Raw genomic sequence first — 18,358 nt, 5'->3', positions numbered from 1 at the left:
TTAATATGAATAAATTTACTAAACTATTATTTTTAGTATAATATTAAAATAATTAATATGAATTTAAAATTACATTTAAAATAGTATTTTAATCTTTTAATTTTATTTAAACATAAAATTAAATTAATTATAAATTCAAAATATTATTTAAATTAAAAAAATTTATGAATTAATTTAAATAGATATACATACTTTTTAAAAACTTATTTAATTTTTTTAAATATGAGAAAATATTCTGCAGTTTGAATTTCTAAGCTCTTAGAAATAAGTACATTTTACTAATTTATTTAGAATTATTTTTCTTATAAAATATTTATAAATTTTATTTCAATAATAATTTGCAAGAAATTATTACTAAATTTATTTTATTTGTATTTATTTATTTAAGTTTGTATATATTTAAAAGTTTTTTATATCTTTTTTTAGAAAAAAATTATTTTTTCTAAAATTCTACTTGATAAATCTTTTTTTCCTGTCTTCTTCTTCTTCTTCCCGTCGCAACCTTCTTTCACTCCACTCTCTGTTTCCTTCCTATTCACTCTCAATCTCAATCTCGTTCCTCTTTCTCAGTGTTGCTTGTTCTTGATTTCACTCTCAGTCTCATTCAATTGGTTTATCTCACTATCTTGTTCTTTCTTCAAATCCAGGTAAGTCTCATTCTTCTTCTCCACACTGTCTCCTTCATCTACTTCACTCTCAGTTTCGTTATTCTTTATCACTGTCGTTCTCGTTCTCAATCTCGTCCAATTGGTTCATCTCACTGTCTCTTTCCTTGCTCAAGCTTAGGTAAATCATTCTCAATCTCTATATCTCGTGCTTGCGACTCGGAATATTGTCGGTGACAGTGCTCAAACGCAATATGATCTTCAGTGTCATAGGCTTCAAGTTGTTCGCACAATTAGGTATGGTTTTTTTTTTATTTTGATTTTATTTTTAGCACGTTTAATGATTCTCATACTAGAGTTTCGATTGGGGAAATCTTTGCCCGTATACCTAATTACATATTGATAAAAATGTGGTAGGTCCTGTATTCATGCTTGGCAGATGTTTGACATCTTTGTTGTGGGGAGCTATAGTTGATCGCATTGGTCGAAAACCCGTTATACTTGCAGGGATCATTTCAGTGTAAGTATACATGTCAATGAACTGCATGCTTAGCTTTGAAGATTCCCATAATTATCAATGCTTACTTCATTTCAGTGTCATTTTCAACACACTATTTGGCCTTAGCAAAAGTTTTTGGATGGCTATTCTTACAAGATTTCTTCTCGGATGTTTCAATGGTTTTCTAGGACCAGTGAGGGTATCATATCTTTAACTCCTACTATTTCACACTTTCTTGTTTTTTCCACCAGTACTTGGATACAAATTTTGGATGCATGTGTTGATTATAACTTCATTCTCTTTCAAACTTCCATTTCTACATTTTCTTGTCTAACTACTTTATTTAACAAGCCTATGCCACTGGACTTTTTAGAGAAGAACACCAAGCTCTAGGACTGTCAACTGTAAGCATCACTAACTCTTTTACATTGTTAATTCTTAGAACTGCATTTCCACACCAACAAGTCATGTTGTGATTGGTTTAATAATTGGCCCATCATTGAGAGGCTATTTGGCTCAGGTACTATTCATATTCTTAGCCATCTGGAGTATAAGATAAATCTTGCATAAAGCCTTGAATTTCCATATGTTTATAAGATGAAATGTTTTGAATTGAAAGTATTCTGGTTTTTTGAGAAGGTTAACTGCTGAAATTTTGTATTTAATTGTAGCCAGTAGAGAAGTACCCAAATATTTTTCCAAAGAATTCCTTTTGGGATAAGTAAGTGGACTTTCATATTCAGTTTCTATTTAAATTGCTTTATCATTTGGACCTATTTAGATAAACTTCTCCCGAAAATTAGTTTATGCCTGAATCATTTTTATAGAAGCTAGTACAAGAAAACTTTTTCAAATTAGATTAAGAATAATATGATTTTTGCTTACTTATTATGTTTTTCTTTCTTATTTTATCTTCCTGTAAGTACTCATGGAGAACTTTATCCAAATAAAATCTTAATGATGTGCTGATTTTTATTTTCCAAACATAAATTATTTTGTAGGTTTCCATACTTCTTGCCCAACCTCATAACATTAGTATTTGCACTTGTAGTAGCAATTGGCTGCATCTGGATTCCAGTATGGATCTTAGGCTCTGACAAATCTATTCATTGACTGCAATTTTATTTTATCTCCATATTTCGTTGGTGTTACTCCACTTTGTATTATGAGGTTGAGCTAGTATCATTTGAGAAGGTAAGTTAATAAACAATCAATGATTTACAATTCTGCACTCATCTTGTGTTTCAATTTTCATTCTTTCATTCCTTTATCCATTGTTTGTGTTTGTTTCTTACTGATTTGTAACAATCTTTCGATTCTGGCTTCCAAGACCGTCCTTGATTTGTTCCAGCCCAGAAGCTTGTGAGCTGGAAGTAGGCACAAAAAATGTAAATTCAATCAAGATAGGAATAGACTAAACTTTCTTGTACATATAACTCATGGATATTAACAAAAGTTGAAAGTAGATTTCAAACTACGACGAGTATCTTGAGTTTATGTGATTATTTTCTAGTTTCTACCACAATCTTAGTTCACATTCATAATTCATAAAAAAGTTCTTTTGTAAAAATTGAAAAAATTCTCATTTATAACCATATTTTGATTCTGAAAATAATTGTTTTGAGTTGATGAACTTTTAAAATTAGTGAACTTGAATCTACAAATAAATATAAAATATGAAAGAGTAAGTAGGTAAATAAATAAAAAAAGAAAAAAAAGTAGATGAATAAAATAATATTTTATAATAAATTACATTATTTAGAAACCAATATTGTGACCATTTTTTTGGTATTTATATATTTGGTCACTAAATGGGTTTCTATATATTTTGGTCACTAAATTGGTTTCAATGAAATTGGTTGTTAATTTGGTTTCTATATAATTGGTCACTAAATTAGTTCTATATATTTTGGTCGCTAAGTTGGTTTTCATTTAATGGTAACTAAATTGGTTTCTAAATTAGAATCTAAATTGGTATCTAAAATTAGCGACCATGATTTTAGTCACTTAGTGCTATTAGTTTCTAAATTAGTCTCTAATTAAGTTAGTGACTATTTTTATCATTTTAGAAACCAAAAATTTAGTTTCTAAAAGCAATTTTTCTTGTAGTGGTGTACCAGTAATCTATTGGTCAAAATATCTCCCCTTCATATATGGTCAAGAAACTATGCCACAATTGTCACACCTATCTATTGATAAAAAAAATCAATGAAGCCAGATATAACATCAGGGCACCCTTTAACCAAAATATAGCATATTGACTCTTAGGCACAAGAGAGAGATCCAGGGAGAGAAATATAGAATGAGAAAATCATATTATTAAATCATTTATATACAAGGTTAGAGAGAAGAGAAGATATAACTCTCTGGTTAACACCCCCGTTAAACTCATGGTTGGATTAGGAACCACCATGAGTTTATCCCTGACATTAAGAAACAAATTTCCAGATACAGGTTTGGTGCGAGGGTCCGCGACTTGGAGGCGTGCAGAAAGATGAAGAAGATTAATGGTGCCCTTGCATATATGGTCACGAACAAAATGTAGGTCCAACTCAAAATGTTTTATTTTTGAATGCATAACAGGTTTGGCACTGAGAAGGACTGTACCAAGATTATTAGAGTACAACTTTGGTTTGAGAAAGGGAATACGTAATTCTGATAAAAGAGACTGAGTCCATATAACTTCAGTAAGAAGAGCTGCAACAGCACGGTATTCAACTTTTGTTGAGCTTCTGAAAATAGATTTTTGTTTGTGAGTAGACCATGATACGAGATTTGAGCCAAGATAGATGCAATAGGCAGTTATTGATTTCTTGTCATCAACATCAGTTCCTCAATCTGCATCTGAGAAACCAATGATGAAGGATGAAGACTAACATTTCAATAAAAGACCATAATTGGTGGTTCCAGCTAGATAGCGTGAGATGCATTTCATAGCTTGCCAGTGGTGTAGTTTAGGGTCATGCATAAAGTGACAAACACGGTTAACTGAATAGGATAACTCAGGTCGCGTTATAAGAATATATTGTAAAGCACCAACGACTGACCTATACATAGATGGATCTTGGAAAGGTTCAGCGGAGTCTTGTTGTAGACGAGTTGATGAAGTCATAGGGGTAGGTTGGGACTTTGCATGAAGCATATTCGTTCGACGAAGCAAGTCTTTTATATATTGATCATGAGATAAATGCATATTACCATGTTGTGTAGTTGACACCTGAATCCCAAGAAAATGATGGAGAGAATCTAAATCTTTGAGGGCAAAGAAAGAGCTAAGAGTTGAAATAAGATTAGTGACAGCAGTAGACGAAGAACTAGTAATAATGATATCATCAACATAAACAAGCACAAACAAAGTGTAGGAACTAGTAAATTTGGTGAAAACAGAGGAATCACTGATAGTAGATTGAAAACCAAGATGAATCGAAGTTTAACTAAGTTTAGAAAACTAGGACCTGAGAGCTTGTTTCAAACCATAAATGGTCTTGTGTAATCTGCAAACAAGAGTAGGATCACGAGATGCAAACCTAGGAGGTTGTTGCATGTATACATGCTCATTCAAATCACCATGAAGGAAGGCGTTATTAATATCAATCTGACGCACAAGCCATTGTTGAGTAACAACATGAAAAAGAACAATGCGAATGGTATTATGTTTCACCACTGGGCTAAATGTCTCTATGTAGTCAACACCTTAAGTTTGATTGAATCACTTTGCAACCAGTCGGACCTTACTCTGTTGAAAAGTACCATCTGTATGAAGCTTTGTTTTGAATATCCACTTGCAGCCAAGAGAGGCTCCCGACGGAATGGGAATTAACAAGATGAATCTAAGAGCCAATAGAGCAAGTATTGTTAGGCATATCAGTGTTGTTATCTATAGGGAGGATAGCAGAAGAACTATGAACAAGCATAGTAGCATCAGTATTAGAATGAATAACAGTAAGAGTAGGGTGTGTAGTCAAAGGTGAAGACATTGAAACAAATGAAATAGGAAAAATAATTTAATTGTTCATGATATGAAAACTCAATTTCATTAAAGTGCACATGTCTGGAAACAATTGTCTTACCAGAAGAAGTTCGACATATATAACCTTTGTTGTTAACACTATACCTGAGAAACAAGCACTGTTGTGAACGAAAATCAAATTTATTCCTGTTATAAGGTCGTAATAAAGGAAAACAAGCACATACAAAAACTTTGAAAATAGTGTAATCAAGATTTTTGTTAAACAACATAGTATACGGATTAATTATTTTTAATCTCTAAAATTGGTTTCTATTTCAAGATTTTCTTGTAGTGAATTAGATACCAATTAATAAAAATAATTTAAATATCAATAAGTTATTTAGTCTTTAAAATAATATTTAGTTTAGTAAATATAGTAATTAACTATTATTTTTTAAATAATGTTTATTTAATAATTTTTTAGTATATGTTTTTCTGTATTAATGATCTAAATGTCTATTTAAGGATTTAATATCTACTCTTTATAGGAATAATGAAGATTAAGTGTGAAGGCAAGTATTGATAAGTTCTGAAACTACCTTTAGATGATTTGGTTAAAATAGGTATCTTTTTGTAAAAGTATATTGAATCATAAATATAAAATTATAGATCATACATTCACTAACTAGCACAAAATGTATAAACAACGACTATTTATTTAATGTGGTTTTAGGGTTAGCCGCGGTCATTCAAAACGCGATGATATTTTTGAAATTAATTTCATTTACGAATGTGGTTATTTGTAATAGCCGCATTCTTAAATCATGCACATTGATTTACGAATGCGGCTATTTAAATAGCCGCATTCGTAAATCATGCGCTTTGATTTAAGAATGCGGCTATTTAAATATAGCCGCATTCGTAAATCATGCGTTTTGATTTAAGAATGCGGCTATTACTAATAGTCGCATTCTTAAATAATTTTTTACCCTAATTTTGAAGCGCGCGACTTACGCTTTCATACTTTCTTCCTTTTTGGCGCTTCGCGTTTTCTCTTTGTTTCTGCTCTGATGTTCCTCTTTTCTGCGAGTTTCATTGTGTTCTCGTACCAATGTAAGTTCGTTTCGTTTCGCTCTCTTTCTTCTTCACCAATGGTTTATAAATTTTTTTCGTTTCACTTGTTTATTTGTTTGTTTTCTTGCATTGGCGAAAGGTTCTCTGACGCTTCATTTTCTCTTTTGTTTATGCTCTCGTGCTTTCTCTCGTTTTCTACGAGCCTTCAATGTCTTCTTTGTACCATTGTAAGTTCTTTTCGAGTTCTATTTCTTCTTCCACTACAAAAAAAAACTCTCTTTTAGCGACCACCAAATTCGGTCGCTAAAAACACTATAATTGGTCGCTAAACATATTTGCAACCGAAACGACCACCAAATAAAGATGGTAGCGAAAACCCTAGTCGCAAAACATTTAGCGACCGAATTATAAAGTGGTCGCAAATTTGCAACCGAAATTTCGGTGGCTAAATTAGTCGCAGAAAATTTGGTCACCAAAATATAGTAACCAAATTAGCGACCACTATTTTCGATGGCTAAATCGGTGGCTGAAATAGAATGTGATAGCGACCACCATTTTCGGTCGCTAATGAATAAATAAAAAATTAATTAAAAAAAAACTTGTGGTTACTAATTCGGTGACTAAATGGAGACCCTTATAGCGACTGATTTAAGTTCGGTGACTAAATGAAGACCCTTATAACGACCAATTTTATTTCGGTGGCTAAATATTTCTTTTAATTACAACGACCGATTGTGTTTCGGTCGCTAAGCAGCTTTGTCGATATAGCCACCAAATCAGTTTCAGTGGCTGTTTTTATATTTATTATTAATATCTATTTAAAATGGTATTTTTTTTATATGTAATATTGTCTCTTGCCAGTTTCAAATAATATAATAAAATATTTTCTATACTGTGATAAAATGGCTATAATTGTTATTCATTTAATTTAGATGAGAAATTAAAAAGTAGAGGTATTACTTAAAAAAATAATCAATTTTATATGGTTTTCTAAAGTGACAAATACTAATACAAACTAAATATCCAAGTGTCAAATAATAAGAAACATATAGAAATATTGAAAATTGTTAATGAGAAGTATGTGTGTCTTCAAAGCAATGCAACTTTTTCAGGCTTGATATCCCATGCTATGATACTTTTGTCCTCACCACCATTGTAAAGAAATCCATTCTGCAAAAAGGAATAAACAAATTTAAATATTAAAAAAAAATATCAGAGTTATTATGGTTTGTGTTTCAAAACTTAAGAGTCTGCTCATTATGAAATGACTTTCATTATTGTCAATTGGTCAATTTATTTTATTTGGAATTATTATTTAGTGACATGTTTAGTGTGTACAAAAGATACAATTTGGTTTTTCCAGACTGAATGGTTGTTACCAGACTAATAAAAATTAACAAATCATTAAGGAAACCACCTAAATTTTATCCCATAAATTAATGTACCCCAACCTCCTCTTTTAGTGCAGGACCCTTAACCAATTGTCCCCATTATTTTTAGCTAATGTAATAAAAAGGACAACTGTCAACCTAATCTAGGAAAACGACGATATGTCAAATAAATAATTATTAAATCACTTCAATCATCTATGTCAAAATACCCACGTAGGTAATTAAGAGCATCTTTAGGCGTCTTGCAATACTTTTTTTAATCCCTTAATACCACTCACAATATTTTTTTCATTTAATTTTTCTCTAAAACTAGATTTCAATTTAAAAAATTAAGTAACATTTTCTTGGTTCTATATTGCTCTGTTAATCTTTAAATTCATTCCACCACATCTTACTGCAATAAGCAGTCGTTATGATAATATACACTACATTATTTTAATAAAGTTCAAGAGATTATAATTTAGAATAAGGAGATATTTTGTTTCATAAATTAGAACTTCTGTTTATATTCTACCCAATGATCAATGAATCCATCAAATTGACAGTACGTGATGTTATGTAAGTACGTGATGTTATGTAACTAACTAGTAATGTTATGCAATTTGAATTGATGTTAAACAAGGTGATATAAACCTGAGATGACAGACTCAAGTCAAAAATTATTAACAAGCACCATAAAATATAAAAAAAAATCTATGAAATCTAGCTTAAATATCACCCAACAACAGAGAGATTGAAGACAAATATCTTAAGTTCCAAATCATCCTTTCTGTTCAAAGTTGTACGAGAATCCAAACTACCTGATGAATGTAAACACTTTACTACTATTAGATATATCTCCCCCAATAAAAAGTTTAAAAGCAAAAGCTATTGTTATGCTCTGAATATAGGACACTATCAATACAACTTTATCAACCATTAAATTTATCTAATTAAGCCAAGTGGACTAGGAGAAACCCGTCGTAATAGAAAGCCAAAAAAATTCCAATCAATGATAATATATCAAATATAAAAAGTTTGGTTTTCTTACAATGCAACATCAATTCTAATAAACTTCTAAGCAGTCTCTATCAAACAATATAGAATCAGAAATAACAGTTTCAATTCATTTAAGAATGACCACTACTTGATTTAAAACTAAATTCAAAAATTTAGAGGAAAGATTTTCAGCAACATAGCATTTCTTCATACTCTACTCATTAAAATAGAATATACCATCCTGGGAAGCAAGATTGTTTCTAGGTTCTGCAAGCAAAAGCTTAACTTCCATTACTTCATCTTGAATTGCTTAACTTCCATTACTTCATCTTGAAGAGCAGGTACATATGATTCATCCACCTGAACCTAGAGAAATTTAAAACAGAGATATCAACAAGTGATACGTTTTATGCAAACCACTTTGCTACTTTGTTTATTTAAATAGTAAAGAGAATTATGAAATAATGAAGTAAATTCATGAATACGTTCACAGAGAAATAGCCTTAAAATCCATCAAAATGCTTTAACATCCAAGTTGCAAAAAAATTGCAGATGCAAAAGAAAAAGGCATGGAGGAGGATTTATCACCCTCTCAGTGGTGAAACAAAATGCTTTGTTTATTTAACTAACATCACTAAAAATTTATTCGGTCGCTATTTCGGTTGCAAATTTGAGATTGAGGGTATTCAGTGGCTATTTCAGTCGCAAATTGCGATCACTCATTTCGGTCGCTAAATTCGGTGACTAAATGATTATTTTCTTGTAGTGTTCACCATTGATTTAGATATATTTTTTTTGTTTCTCTTATCTATTTGTTTTCTTGTATTGACGAAGGTCACCAACTTCATTGCCTGTTGTTTGGATTTTTGTTATGCCGTATTTGCTCTGTTGTTTCTGTTGCCACCGCTATTGCTACCTTAGGGTTTAGGGTTTTAATTTAAAAAAATAAAAAAATAAGAATGCGGCTATTTACTATAGCCGCATTTATAAATCGTATTTACGAATGCGGCTAAATAACCGCACTTGTAAATCTTTGATTTAAGAATGCGTGTTGATCAAGTGCGACTATATAACCGCCCTTGTAAATGTAAAATATCCGCACTCGTTTGACCTGTCTGCACTAGTGACTCATTAGTCATTCTAAGAAATCATGTTTGTTTAAAAAGAGTATAATAAAAACAAGAAAGATAAATTATAGTTTGTGATATTCTTATTCTGGCTTTATATTTAAGTAAGGAATTACTAGAACCTATACTTTTAGGAAAGAGTTTAGGGAAACTGCTAGAATCTTACCTTTTTTCTAGATGAGAGGGACACTAACAATTCAAAGCATTTTGAAGGGACAAAGAAAAGAATAGAACCATTCATTCTTAAGTGGAGGTATAAATGAAGGTTCATTTTTCTGCTCCATGTATCCATTTATCTTTCTTCCAGCACTTCAAAAACAAACAAGATAGTCTCACAAATACAGCATCAACCAGGTAATTATAAGGGTTAATATTTTAAAACTTTTCAATTTAAAATTATCATCTGTCATAAATAATTTATTTCATTTTTGGACTATACTTGCCACAGACAACAAATAGTTATCAGATGATTTTTTTCCATTTCTTTATTCCCAGATCATATTTTCAGTAAAATAGAAAATATTCATATTAATGAGCATAGATAATAATACTATATATATTCTATTTTATATTTGTTCATGTTTTAAATTATTAAAAAAATTAGTTTTTTAGCAAAAAAATAAAATATTATATACAAAGTATTCAGAAGACTATATAATCCTTATACGTATATAAACTAAGAAGATCACTTGGACCCCTTCCCTTTGTGTCTATCTTCGGTATATATACACTCTTAGTTTCTTCTCTGAAGGCAAGTATTAAAAAAGGCATATACAACAACAAAAGTTTATTAACCAAATCTAAAAAGTATATTTTCATTATTTTCTTTCATCTTTGATTTTGTTTTATTTGAATAACCCTCCCTTCTTAATAACAAATTTGTCTTCGACTCATCTAATATCTATTAAGTTTTTAGATATTTCCTTTTCAACATTTAAAAAAGTATTTTGTAATTGTTATAAAATTTAAATTATATTTAATTATTTAATATTTTCTTCAATATTTTATTTAATATTGAAGAAAATTATGTTCTTTCAACATTAATCATTAATATTATCATGTTGTGATTTTTTATTTTTTTTAAAAGAATATTTAATTCATATTTGAAACAGTACATCAGCCACTAGTGTACCACAGGTATACAGTCAAAAGAAGTATGACTTTTTACTTCAAGATCAGAAATAAATATAGTCAAACTCAAATCTACCTTCTTGTAATCCTTAGTTGGATTTAGGGTTTAGGGATAAATAATATAAATTTTTAAACATATTTTTTTATAAATTTAATACAAATTTTTATCATTTTACTTTTTAAGTTTTATATTTTAAGTTTTATAACAATTTTCTTTAAACTATTTATAATAAAATTATAAAAATAGATTATATAAACATGTTTTTATAATTTGAGATTTAATTACTTTTTTAGCTTCTATATTAAGGATCAAAGTCAATTACATTTCCGATTCTAAAAAAGTTCAATATTGCTCCAATGTTATGCAAAATGTTAAATTTGGTTTAGGGTTTAACATTCAATATGGGACCAATATTTTTAAAACAATTAAATATGGTAGTTCTAATTTTTCTAACACATAATTTAATGTTCATTCTCACTTAAATATATCTATTTTAATACTAGCAATTTAATATAAGAAATCACCTTGAATCGTTTTATATAAATTTGATACCAAAAAAGTAAGAATCTCATGACTAAATTAACTTTTGATCTTAATATAAGAACTAACTAAAATGGTAATTTTAATCAATAATTATATTACTATTTTTATCATAGAAAAAAGGACATACACAATGTTTCCATTGATATATATATGTGGATAATATTTTCAATTTATATTAATAATAGGATATACTAAATGTACAAACATTTATATGATTCTAATAATAAAACGGTTTGTTTAATGAAGGTGGCAAAAGAGTAACAAAGCAAGCTATTATTGATATGAACTTCAACAAGGAATCTCGATTATCGGCAGATTCCGCGCTACAACGCATTGGCTTCGACAAGGGCACGGCCTGGAATATAGTGGCGGTCAGCATTTATCATTACCACTTTTCTTTCAAATTTATATTTATTTTTTATTAACAATAAATAAATTAAATTAACAGAAATAATAATTCAGGTATTCTAATTCGTACACAAATACAGATTCAACACTGTTGTAAATTTATATTTCAGTTATTCCATCACTAATATATAGTATCTGTCCTACATAGCATGCATGCAAGTGTTCCCTCTTCTTTCATTTCCAACGAAACTATAATAAAGAATATTAGGATCTTGAAACCCATATACAATTTGCACATATATACAATGAATCTCTTCATTCTCCAGATAATTTGATATTTTCTTATATAAATATCCTGCTTACGAACAGGTAAACAATACAAAAAAAAAATTATTAAATAATAATTAATTTAGAATACAAGAAAATTATTAAATAATAATTAATTTAAAATTTAATTTTGATAATTAATATTAAATATCACTTTATAACTAATTTATAAAATTTTATTAATAATAGATACTATTTTAAATATCAATAGTTTTTTAGTTAATAAAATAATATTTAACTTAATTAATATAATAATTAATTATTTTTTTCTTCTAAACTTAGTTTAGTTTCTATTTAACGATGTTCTTATAGTGAAAGATTTGATTTATGTATAGGGTGTATCGAAAGATCTTCATGGGACCGGAAAAGCCACAATTGCAATTGAGTTTTGTGAAATGAAGAGAGTGCATCTTGAAAACTTACCCAATCTAAGAAGTTTTTCCTCAGGTAATATTGTTGAATGGCAAGCTCTAGAGAATGTGGTGGCGAACCAGTGTCCCAACTTTAAGAAGTTTGGCTTGCGAATGATAAAAAATTCACAGTTAAAATCCATATTCATCCTGGAATATGAAGGGCAAATAGTTGACATTGACAACAAGGTTGTTGCATATCTTTTTGAATTATTGGTTAGTTCTCTCTCAAACCTCATTCTTCACATTGAATTTTTCAACATACAAAAGTCTTGGTATTTTATTACATGTTTACTAAACTTTTGTTACTTTTAAAATTATTTTATATCTTTTTTTTTTTTTATACATATACGAGATTAAAAAAAATCTACAAAATAATAGTTTTGATGGATGTTATGTTTTCATGATTTCCACAAAATGATAATAACAAGTGCAGAAAAATAATTCAGGATGACAAATTATCAATTATTACTGAGTACATTGTTTCTGATGACGAAGTGTTACACAAGACAATACTTAATCTTCAAAGATCCCACTTCACCAACCTTCAGGTTCTTTGGGTAAAAAACTGCAAGCAAACTTTGCGACAGTTTTTGTACATTTTGCTAAGGAGGTCCCGTAAGATTGAAGTTATCAACATTGAAGAGTGCACATCCATATATTATTTCCTATTTGACACTATTGAATCTTACGAAGAGAGGGATGGAGACATAGATGGTCAATTTTTCACACAGCTAAAGGAACTAAGATTAACAAAAGTATATCAAATAAGACATATATGGACAGACGATCAACCAACCATTATTGACCTGGGAAACCTACAAATTTTGCACATCAAAAGTTGTCTGTTTTTGAAATGGGTATTCAATTGGTATCCAGCAGATAAGCTTCACCAATTAAAGGAATTGATTATAGAGGCTTGTGAGGCCTTATCCACCATTTTTAATAGCCATGATGATAAACCAAGAACTAAGTTTCCATTACTGAGCAAGGTGAAGTTTAAGTCTCTCCCAAATCTGAGACAAATCTATGGTGGTCATTTAGAATTCCCAAGTCTAAAATCTTTGATGATAGAAGAATGTCCAATCTTGACAAAATTCACAACTGGATTTGCAGATTCACATGAAACACTCACAACTGATGGGAAGTCTTTCTTTGAATTGAATGAGATTGTGTTTGACAGTTATGACAACTTGGTTTGTGTCATCTCCTCTAAGACATTAGAAGAGTTGAGGAACTTGAAGAAACTATTTGTGAGTCGTTGTAATGAATTGAAAATATTATTCAACATTCATGAAGAAATATCTTCTTCAACACGGGTCCTGGAACAACTATATGTACTAACTTTGATTGATCTTCCAAAGTTAAGTCGCATTGTCAATAAAAAAGTTTCTAGATTCTATCAAAACCTAAAAATACTACATGTGAAGCAATGCAAGTCTCTTTATCTGCTACAAGTGCCTCAAAAACTAACAAATCTAGAAATTTCTGATTGTGAGGTGTTGGATAAAATTATTATCATTGAAGAAGAAGAGGAAAAGAAAGAGAAACTCACATTTCATGAATTGAAGGATGTTTCTCTTGAAAATCTATCAAAGCTCTCTGTTGTTTTTCCTTCTATATCTGAATTTCCATCCTTACAAACATTAAAAATAACAAATTGCTCTGCTATGAGGTCTTTTATTGAGGATTCCAAAGCTCTTAAAGAATCATCTGCAACAACTTATTTCTTCCCAAGTTCTGTAAGTTTCAATTACAAACCATTTATCAAGTGTGTTTTGCATGAAAATAACATGTTTTCCTCTTCTTGTCATTTCGTATATGTAACTAGTATATATTTTAATTACTTATTATATTGATGATGAGATGGAAGTATGCAATTTATAGTAATATAAGTGCATGCCATAATATTATGCAAAACTATAAACTTTCTTTAGTTTAATTAAATAATATAGTTAGTTCTACTTAGTTTGGAATTAGTTTTATTAGCTCATAAGCTTAAATGACCACTTGTTTCTTGCAGTTGTTAGTGAAAAAATTGAAAGAACTTCATATTATAAATGTGGATGTAGAGAAGCTTTGGGACTACAATTATCTGTCTGAGTCATTTTGTGAACTTGAAAATCTCAGTTTGATCAACAACAACAAAATTTTGAGTGCTATTTCCAACGACATGATCATGAGATTCAAGAATTTGAGAAAATTAACTTTGGACAAATGTGAATCATTGACAGAGGTATTTGATCTTGAAGATGACAATCTTTATTAAGGAAATAATAATATCAAATTATATGCAATTATTGTATGCAATATTTGACGATATTGTACCCAATTATATGCAATTAATTTAATAATTATAGAATCTCATGATTAGTATCCTACCTAATTAGATTGTAATTTGGGGAGAGAAACTCCCTATATATTTCCTATACTTCATACACATAAGAGAATAAGAAACATCTCTTCTTCTTACCATATTTTATCATTTTCTTATATGGTATCAGAGCACCGATCTTGGTGCCCTGACAGCCTCTCCATTTTTATCTCCTAAATAAAAAAAATCATGTCTGTCAAAGAAGGCAGCAGTAACGAGTCCAATAGAAACCTACCTCGTACAACGCTTCAATGTCGAGCAAATTCAGCAATTGGCAAGGGCAATTTACTCGCTCAACAAGGTAAAAGTGACACGTTTGTTAGCTTTGCAGTTCTGCTTGCCCATAACTCCTCTTCTAATTCTGCTTTTACGAAATCATGGATTTTGGATAGCGGAACAACCGATCACATTGCATCTGATTCACAATTTTTCACACACTTCATCATCATTTATTTCAAATGTTAATCTGCCCACAGGCTCAACTGCGCCCATCTCAACTATAGGCACAATGAAATTCAATGACAAAATCACTCTTAAAGATGTTCTTTGCGTTCCTTCTTTTAATTTAAATCTCATGTCCATTAGTAAGATAACCAGTTCACTAAATTGTTGTGTCGTTTTTACTCCACATGGTTGTGTTTTACAGGACTTGGCTACGGGGAGGATGATTGACTCGGGTAAACAACACGCAGGCTTATATTACATGTCCCCTTTTCCAAACCAAGTCCAAGCATCTCAAATATCGACCGATCCTGATTTATGGCACAAGCGCCTTGGACATCCTTCTCCGGCGTGTCTACAACTTGTATCTTCCTTACTACCTATCCCTATCAGTAAAAATCTCATTCCCATTCATAATAATTGTAGTATTTGTCCCAAAGCTAATTCTCCATTTAATCTATTGCATTGTGACATTTGGGGTCCTCATAAAACCCCAACTCATTTTGGAAAACGTTTTTTTCTCACTATAGTCGATGACTATACTAGATGTACTTGGCTATTTCTTATGAATCACAAATCTGAAACCCAACATCTCTTAGAGTCATTCATTACATTTGCACAAAATCAATTTCAGGCATCTATTAAAACCATCCGCGTTGACAACGGACTGGAATTTATTTCAATTTTTTTTTAGGCAAAGAATAAAATAAATTAAAGAGATACTTTAGGGGTATCCCAACCCTTATACAAGAAAAAAAGAAAAAATTAACAACCATTTTCTTTAGCTTAGAATAAGGCATGAGTGACCTTGGTTGCACTTTGCATAGCCCTTCCCTTTAAACACTAAGAAGACCCTTACTTTCTAAAAGCTGCTCTATCTCTATCACAAAAAGAAGAAAGACAAGGCTTAGGAATATAACGTGTTCTTCCTGTAGCCTCAGCAAGCCGTGTTCTTCTCTTTATATTTGATCTTGAACCTCACTCCAAGGGCCCTCTTACCAACCACTAACGTGCTGCATTAACACAGACCCCTTGAAATTTATTTTGGCCTGGCCCTTTATCTTATCGTCCATCTTCAACATTCGATCTCCTAATCTTTGGGTTGTAGGAAAGCTATCCTATCCCATATCTACTTAACAAGTGTCATCTTACCAGCAAAACGTCACTTGGTCCTTCAGCTTAAAACTACTGCACCGTGTTCAGAGATAGTTAAATGTACATTAATTCATAAAAATATTACTTTAAATTTTTACTTCCCTTATACTTCCCTTTTATACCAGCAAACGCCCTTTGGTCCTCTTGAAAAACTGCTATGCTCTATCTAAACATAACCTCATCTTTCTCTTCGTGTGCTTTCAACTTTTCCTTCCACCCCTTATTGTCTTCCTCTTCCTTTGCTGGCTGCATAAACTCCTAACAAATACTACCATTTATTACTCAAGGAACCCTCCCTATCATAAGCTTTCGACCATCTTCATCACAGCTTCTTAACTGCTTTTTCCTCGTTTTAACAATTGTGACAGCCCGTCTCTCCTTTGATACCTGTTATTCTCTGCTCCTCTCTTTGTTTACCTGCATCACACAACACCACCTCTTTCCCCTCTCAATTGATACAAAGAAACAGAAAAAGCCATAACCAAAGATATGAATAATTCAAGCTAAGATATTGGTACAGCTCATCCTAACTTGCTTTACTTTTATGTCCTAAAATACTTACACAGATTGCATCCAGCTAAACTTACTTAGTTACCATAGTAATACTGGTTAGCGGTGACAGAATCCAATCAGAAAAAGAGAAGTTAACTTTCCTTTCTTTATGTTTCATCCACACCCAAGATTGTACTTGTGCCATAGTAAAGATTTCCTCTGCGTCTACTTTTGCTTGGTTAAAAATGACCCTGTTTCTATGCTTCCATATACACCAAGCAACTGAAACCCAAAGACTTTTCCATAACCTATTGCCTTCTTGATTTAAGCACATGCAATAGAATTGTTCAAAGTGACACCTCAATTCATTGTGGTTCACCGAACTAATCCCCATCCAGCTCAAGCACATATTCCAAACTTTATTTGATTCCACACACGAGACAAGAATGTGTGAAGTTGTCTCCTCCTCCTTTCCGCATAAAACACATAACGTATCCCCCATTGCAATTCCCCTTCTCCCCAAATTCTGTTTTGTAGATTTCTATTTGAGAAGGCTCTCCACATATAAAAAAGAGCTGAAGGCATAACCTTTAAATCCCATAAATGTTCAAACACCCCCAAGCCCCCCCCAGATGTGGGATTTGCTAACTTATTATAAGCTGATTTTACCGAGAAAGAAAATAATGGAGGGTTATTCCATAACCTTTTGTCTTCTAGACCTTGGTATAGTGACACCTGTGATATAATTGACATGAATTCCTCTACCATGGTTTTTTCCCACTCAAACCACTCTCTTCTCCATCTGAATTTCCACTCCCAACCTTTAGTGGACCATCTTCCAAAACTACTTATAGACTTATCCTTCAACTCGGAGTTGTTATATAATCTTTCATATCTTTCTATGAGTTGACCATTGTCTAGCCATACATCTTCCTAGAATTTGACCTTCTCCCCATCTCCAACTTTCCAGACCAAGTTCGAATTGAACCAATTGTCGCCTTGGTCTGAAATTCTAACTTTTATTAAATCCCTCCACCATCTAGATGATTTTTTTGTCCTCCTTGAGCCATACTTTGACTCTAAAACTTCCCTCCAAAGTCCTGTCTCTGGTGTTTCCATTCTCCATAACCATTTAGCCAATAGTGCCTTGTTGAATAGATCGATTCTCCTGATACCTAGTCCCCCCTCCTTTTTCGATTTACAAATATTCTCCCAGCTAGTCCAAGCGATTTTTCTCCCTTCCGCTCCCCATCCCCACAGAAACTTCCTCTGTATCTTTGTGATCTCCTTACACACTCCATTCGGTGCCTTGAAAAAGGATAGATAGAAAAGTGGTATAGCGTTGATGACGGATTTTATAAGACAAAACTCTTCCTGCGAAGGACATATTCCTCCCCTTCCAAACTGAAAGTTTCTTTCTAATCTTTGATAGTACAGGCTCCCAAAATGCATACCTAGATGGATTACCCCCAATAGTAAGTCCTAAGTATGTAAAAGGTATATCCATTAGGCT

At 31.3% G+C, this 18,358-nt stretch overlaps 1 protein-coding gene across 1 annotated transcript; it reads left to right on the top strand.

Annotated features, from left to right (window-relative positions):
- The first annotated feature begins 9,912 nt into the window (after positions 1 to 9,912).
- LOC137831167 (uncharacterized) lies at positions 9,913 to 15,281 on the top strand. Its single transcript, XM_068638739.1, has 5 exons — positions 9,913 to 9,977; positions 11,545 to 11,669; positions 12,309 to 12,599; positions 12,833 to 14,125; positions 14,407 to 15,281. The coding sequence occupies exons 2-5, from the start codon at positions 11,580 to 11,582 to the stop codon at positions 14,650 to 14,652; spliced, it is 1,920 nt and encodes a 639-aa protein (XP_068494840.1). The 5' UTR covers positions 9,913 to 9,977; positions 11,545 to 11,579; the 3' UTR covers positions 14,653 to 15,281.
- Positions 15,282 to 18,358: the final 3,077 nt, after the last annotated feature.

This window comes from Phaseolus vulgaris, chromosome 6 (assembly GCF_000499845.2).
Source record: "Phaseolus vulgaris cultivar G19833 chromosome 6, P. vulgaris v2.0, whole genome shotgun sequence".
NCBI lineage: Eukaryota > Viridiplantae > Streptophyta > Magnoliopsida > Fabales > Fabaceae > Phaseolus > Phaseolus vulgaris.
This window is presented reverse-complemented; position numbering and strand designations above follow the sequence as displayed.

Bases quoted from the DNA above. Each gene is read 5' to 3' on its own strand.
- LOC137831167 (XM_068638739.1), top strand. From the start codon at position 11,580: ATGAACTTCAACAAGGAATCTCGATTATCGGCAGATTCCGCGCTACAA. The intron at 11,670-12,308 runs GTCAGCATTTAT...ATTTATGTATAG, and splicing joins CGGCCTGGAATATAGTGGCG to GGTGTATCGAAAGATCTTCA. The intron at 14,126-14,406 runs GTAAGTTTCAAT...TGTTTCTTGCAG, and splicing joins CTTATTTCTTCCCAAGTTCT to TTGTTAGTGAAAAAATTGAA.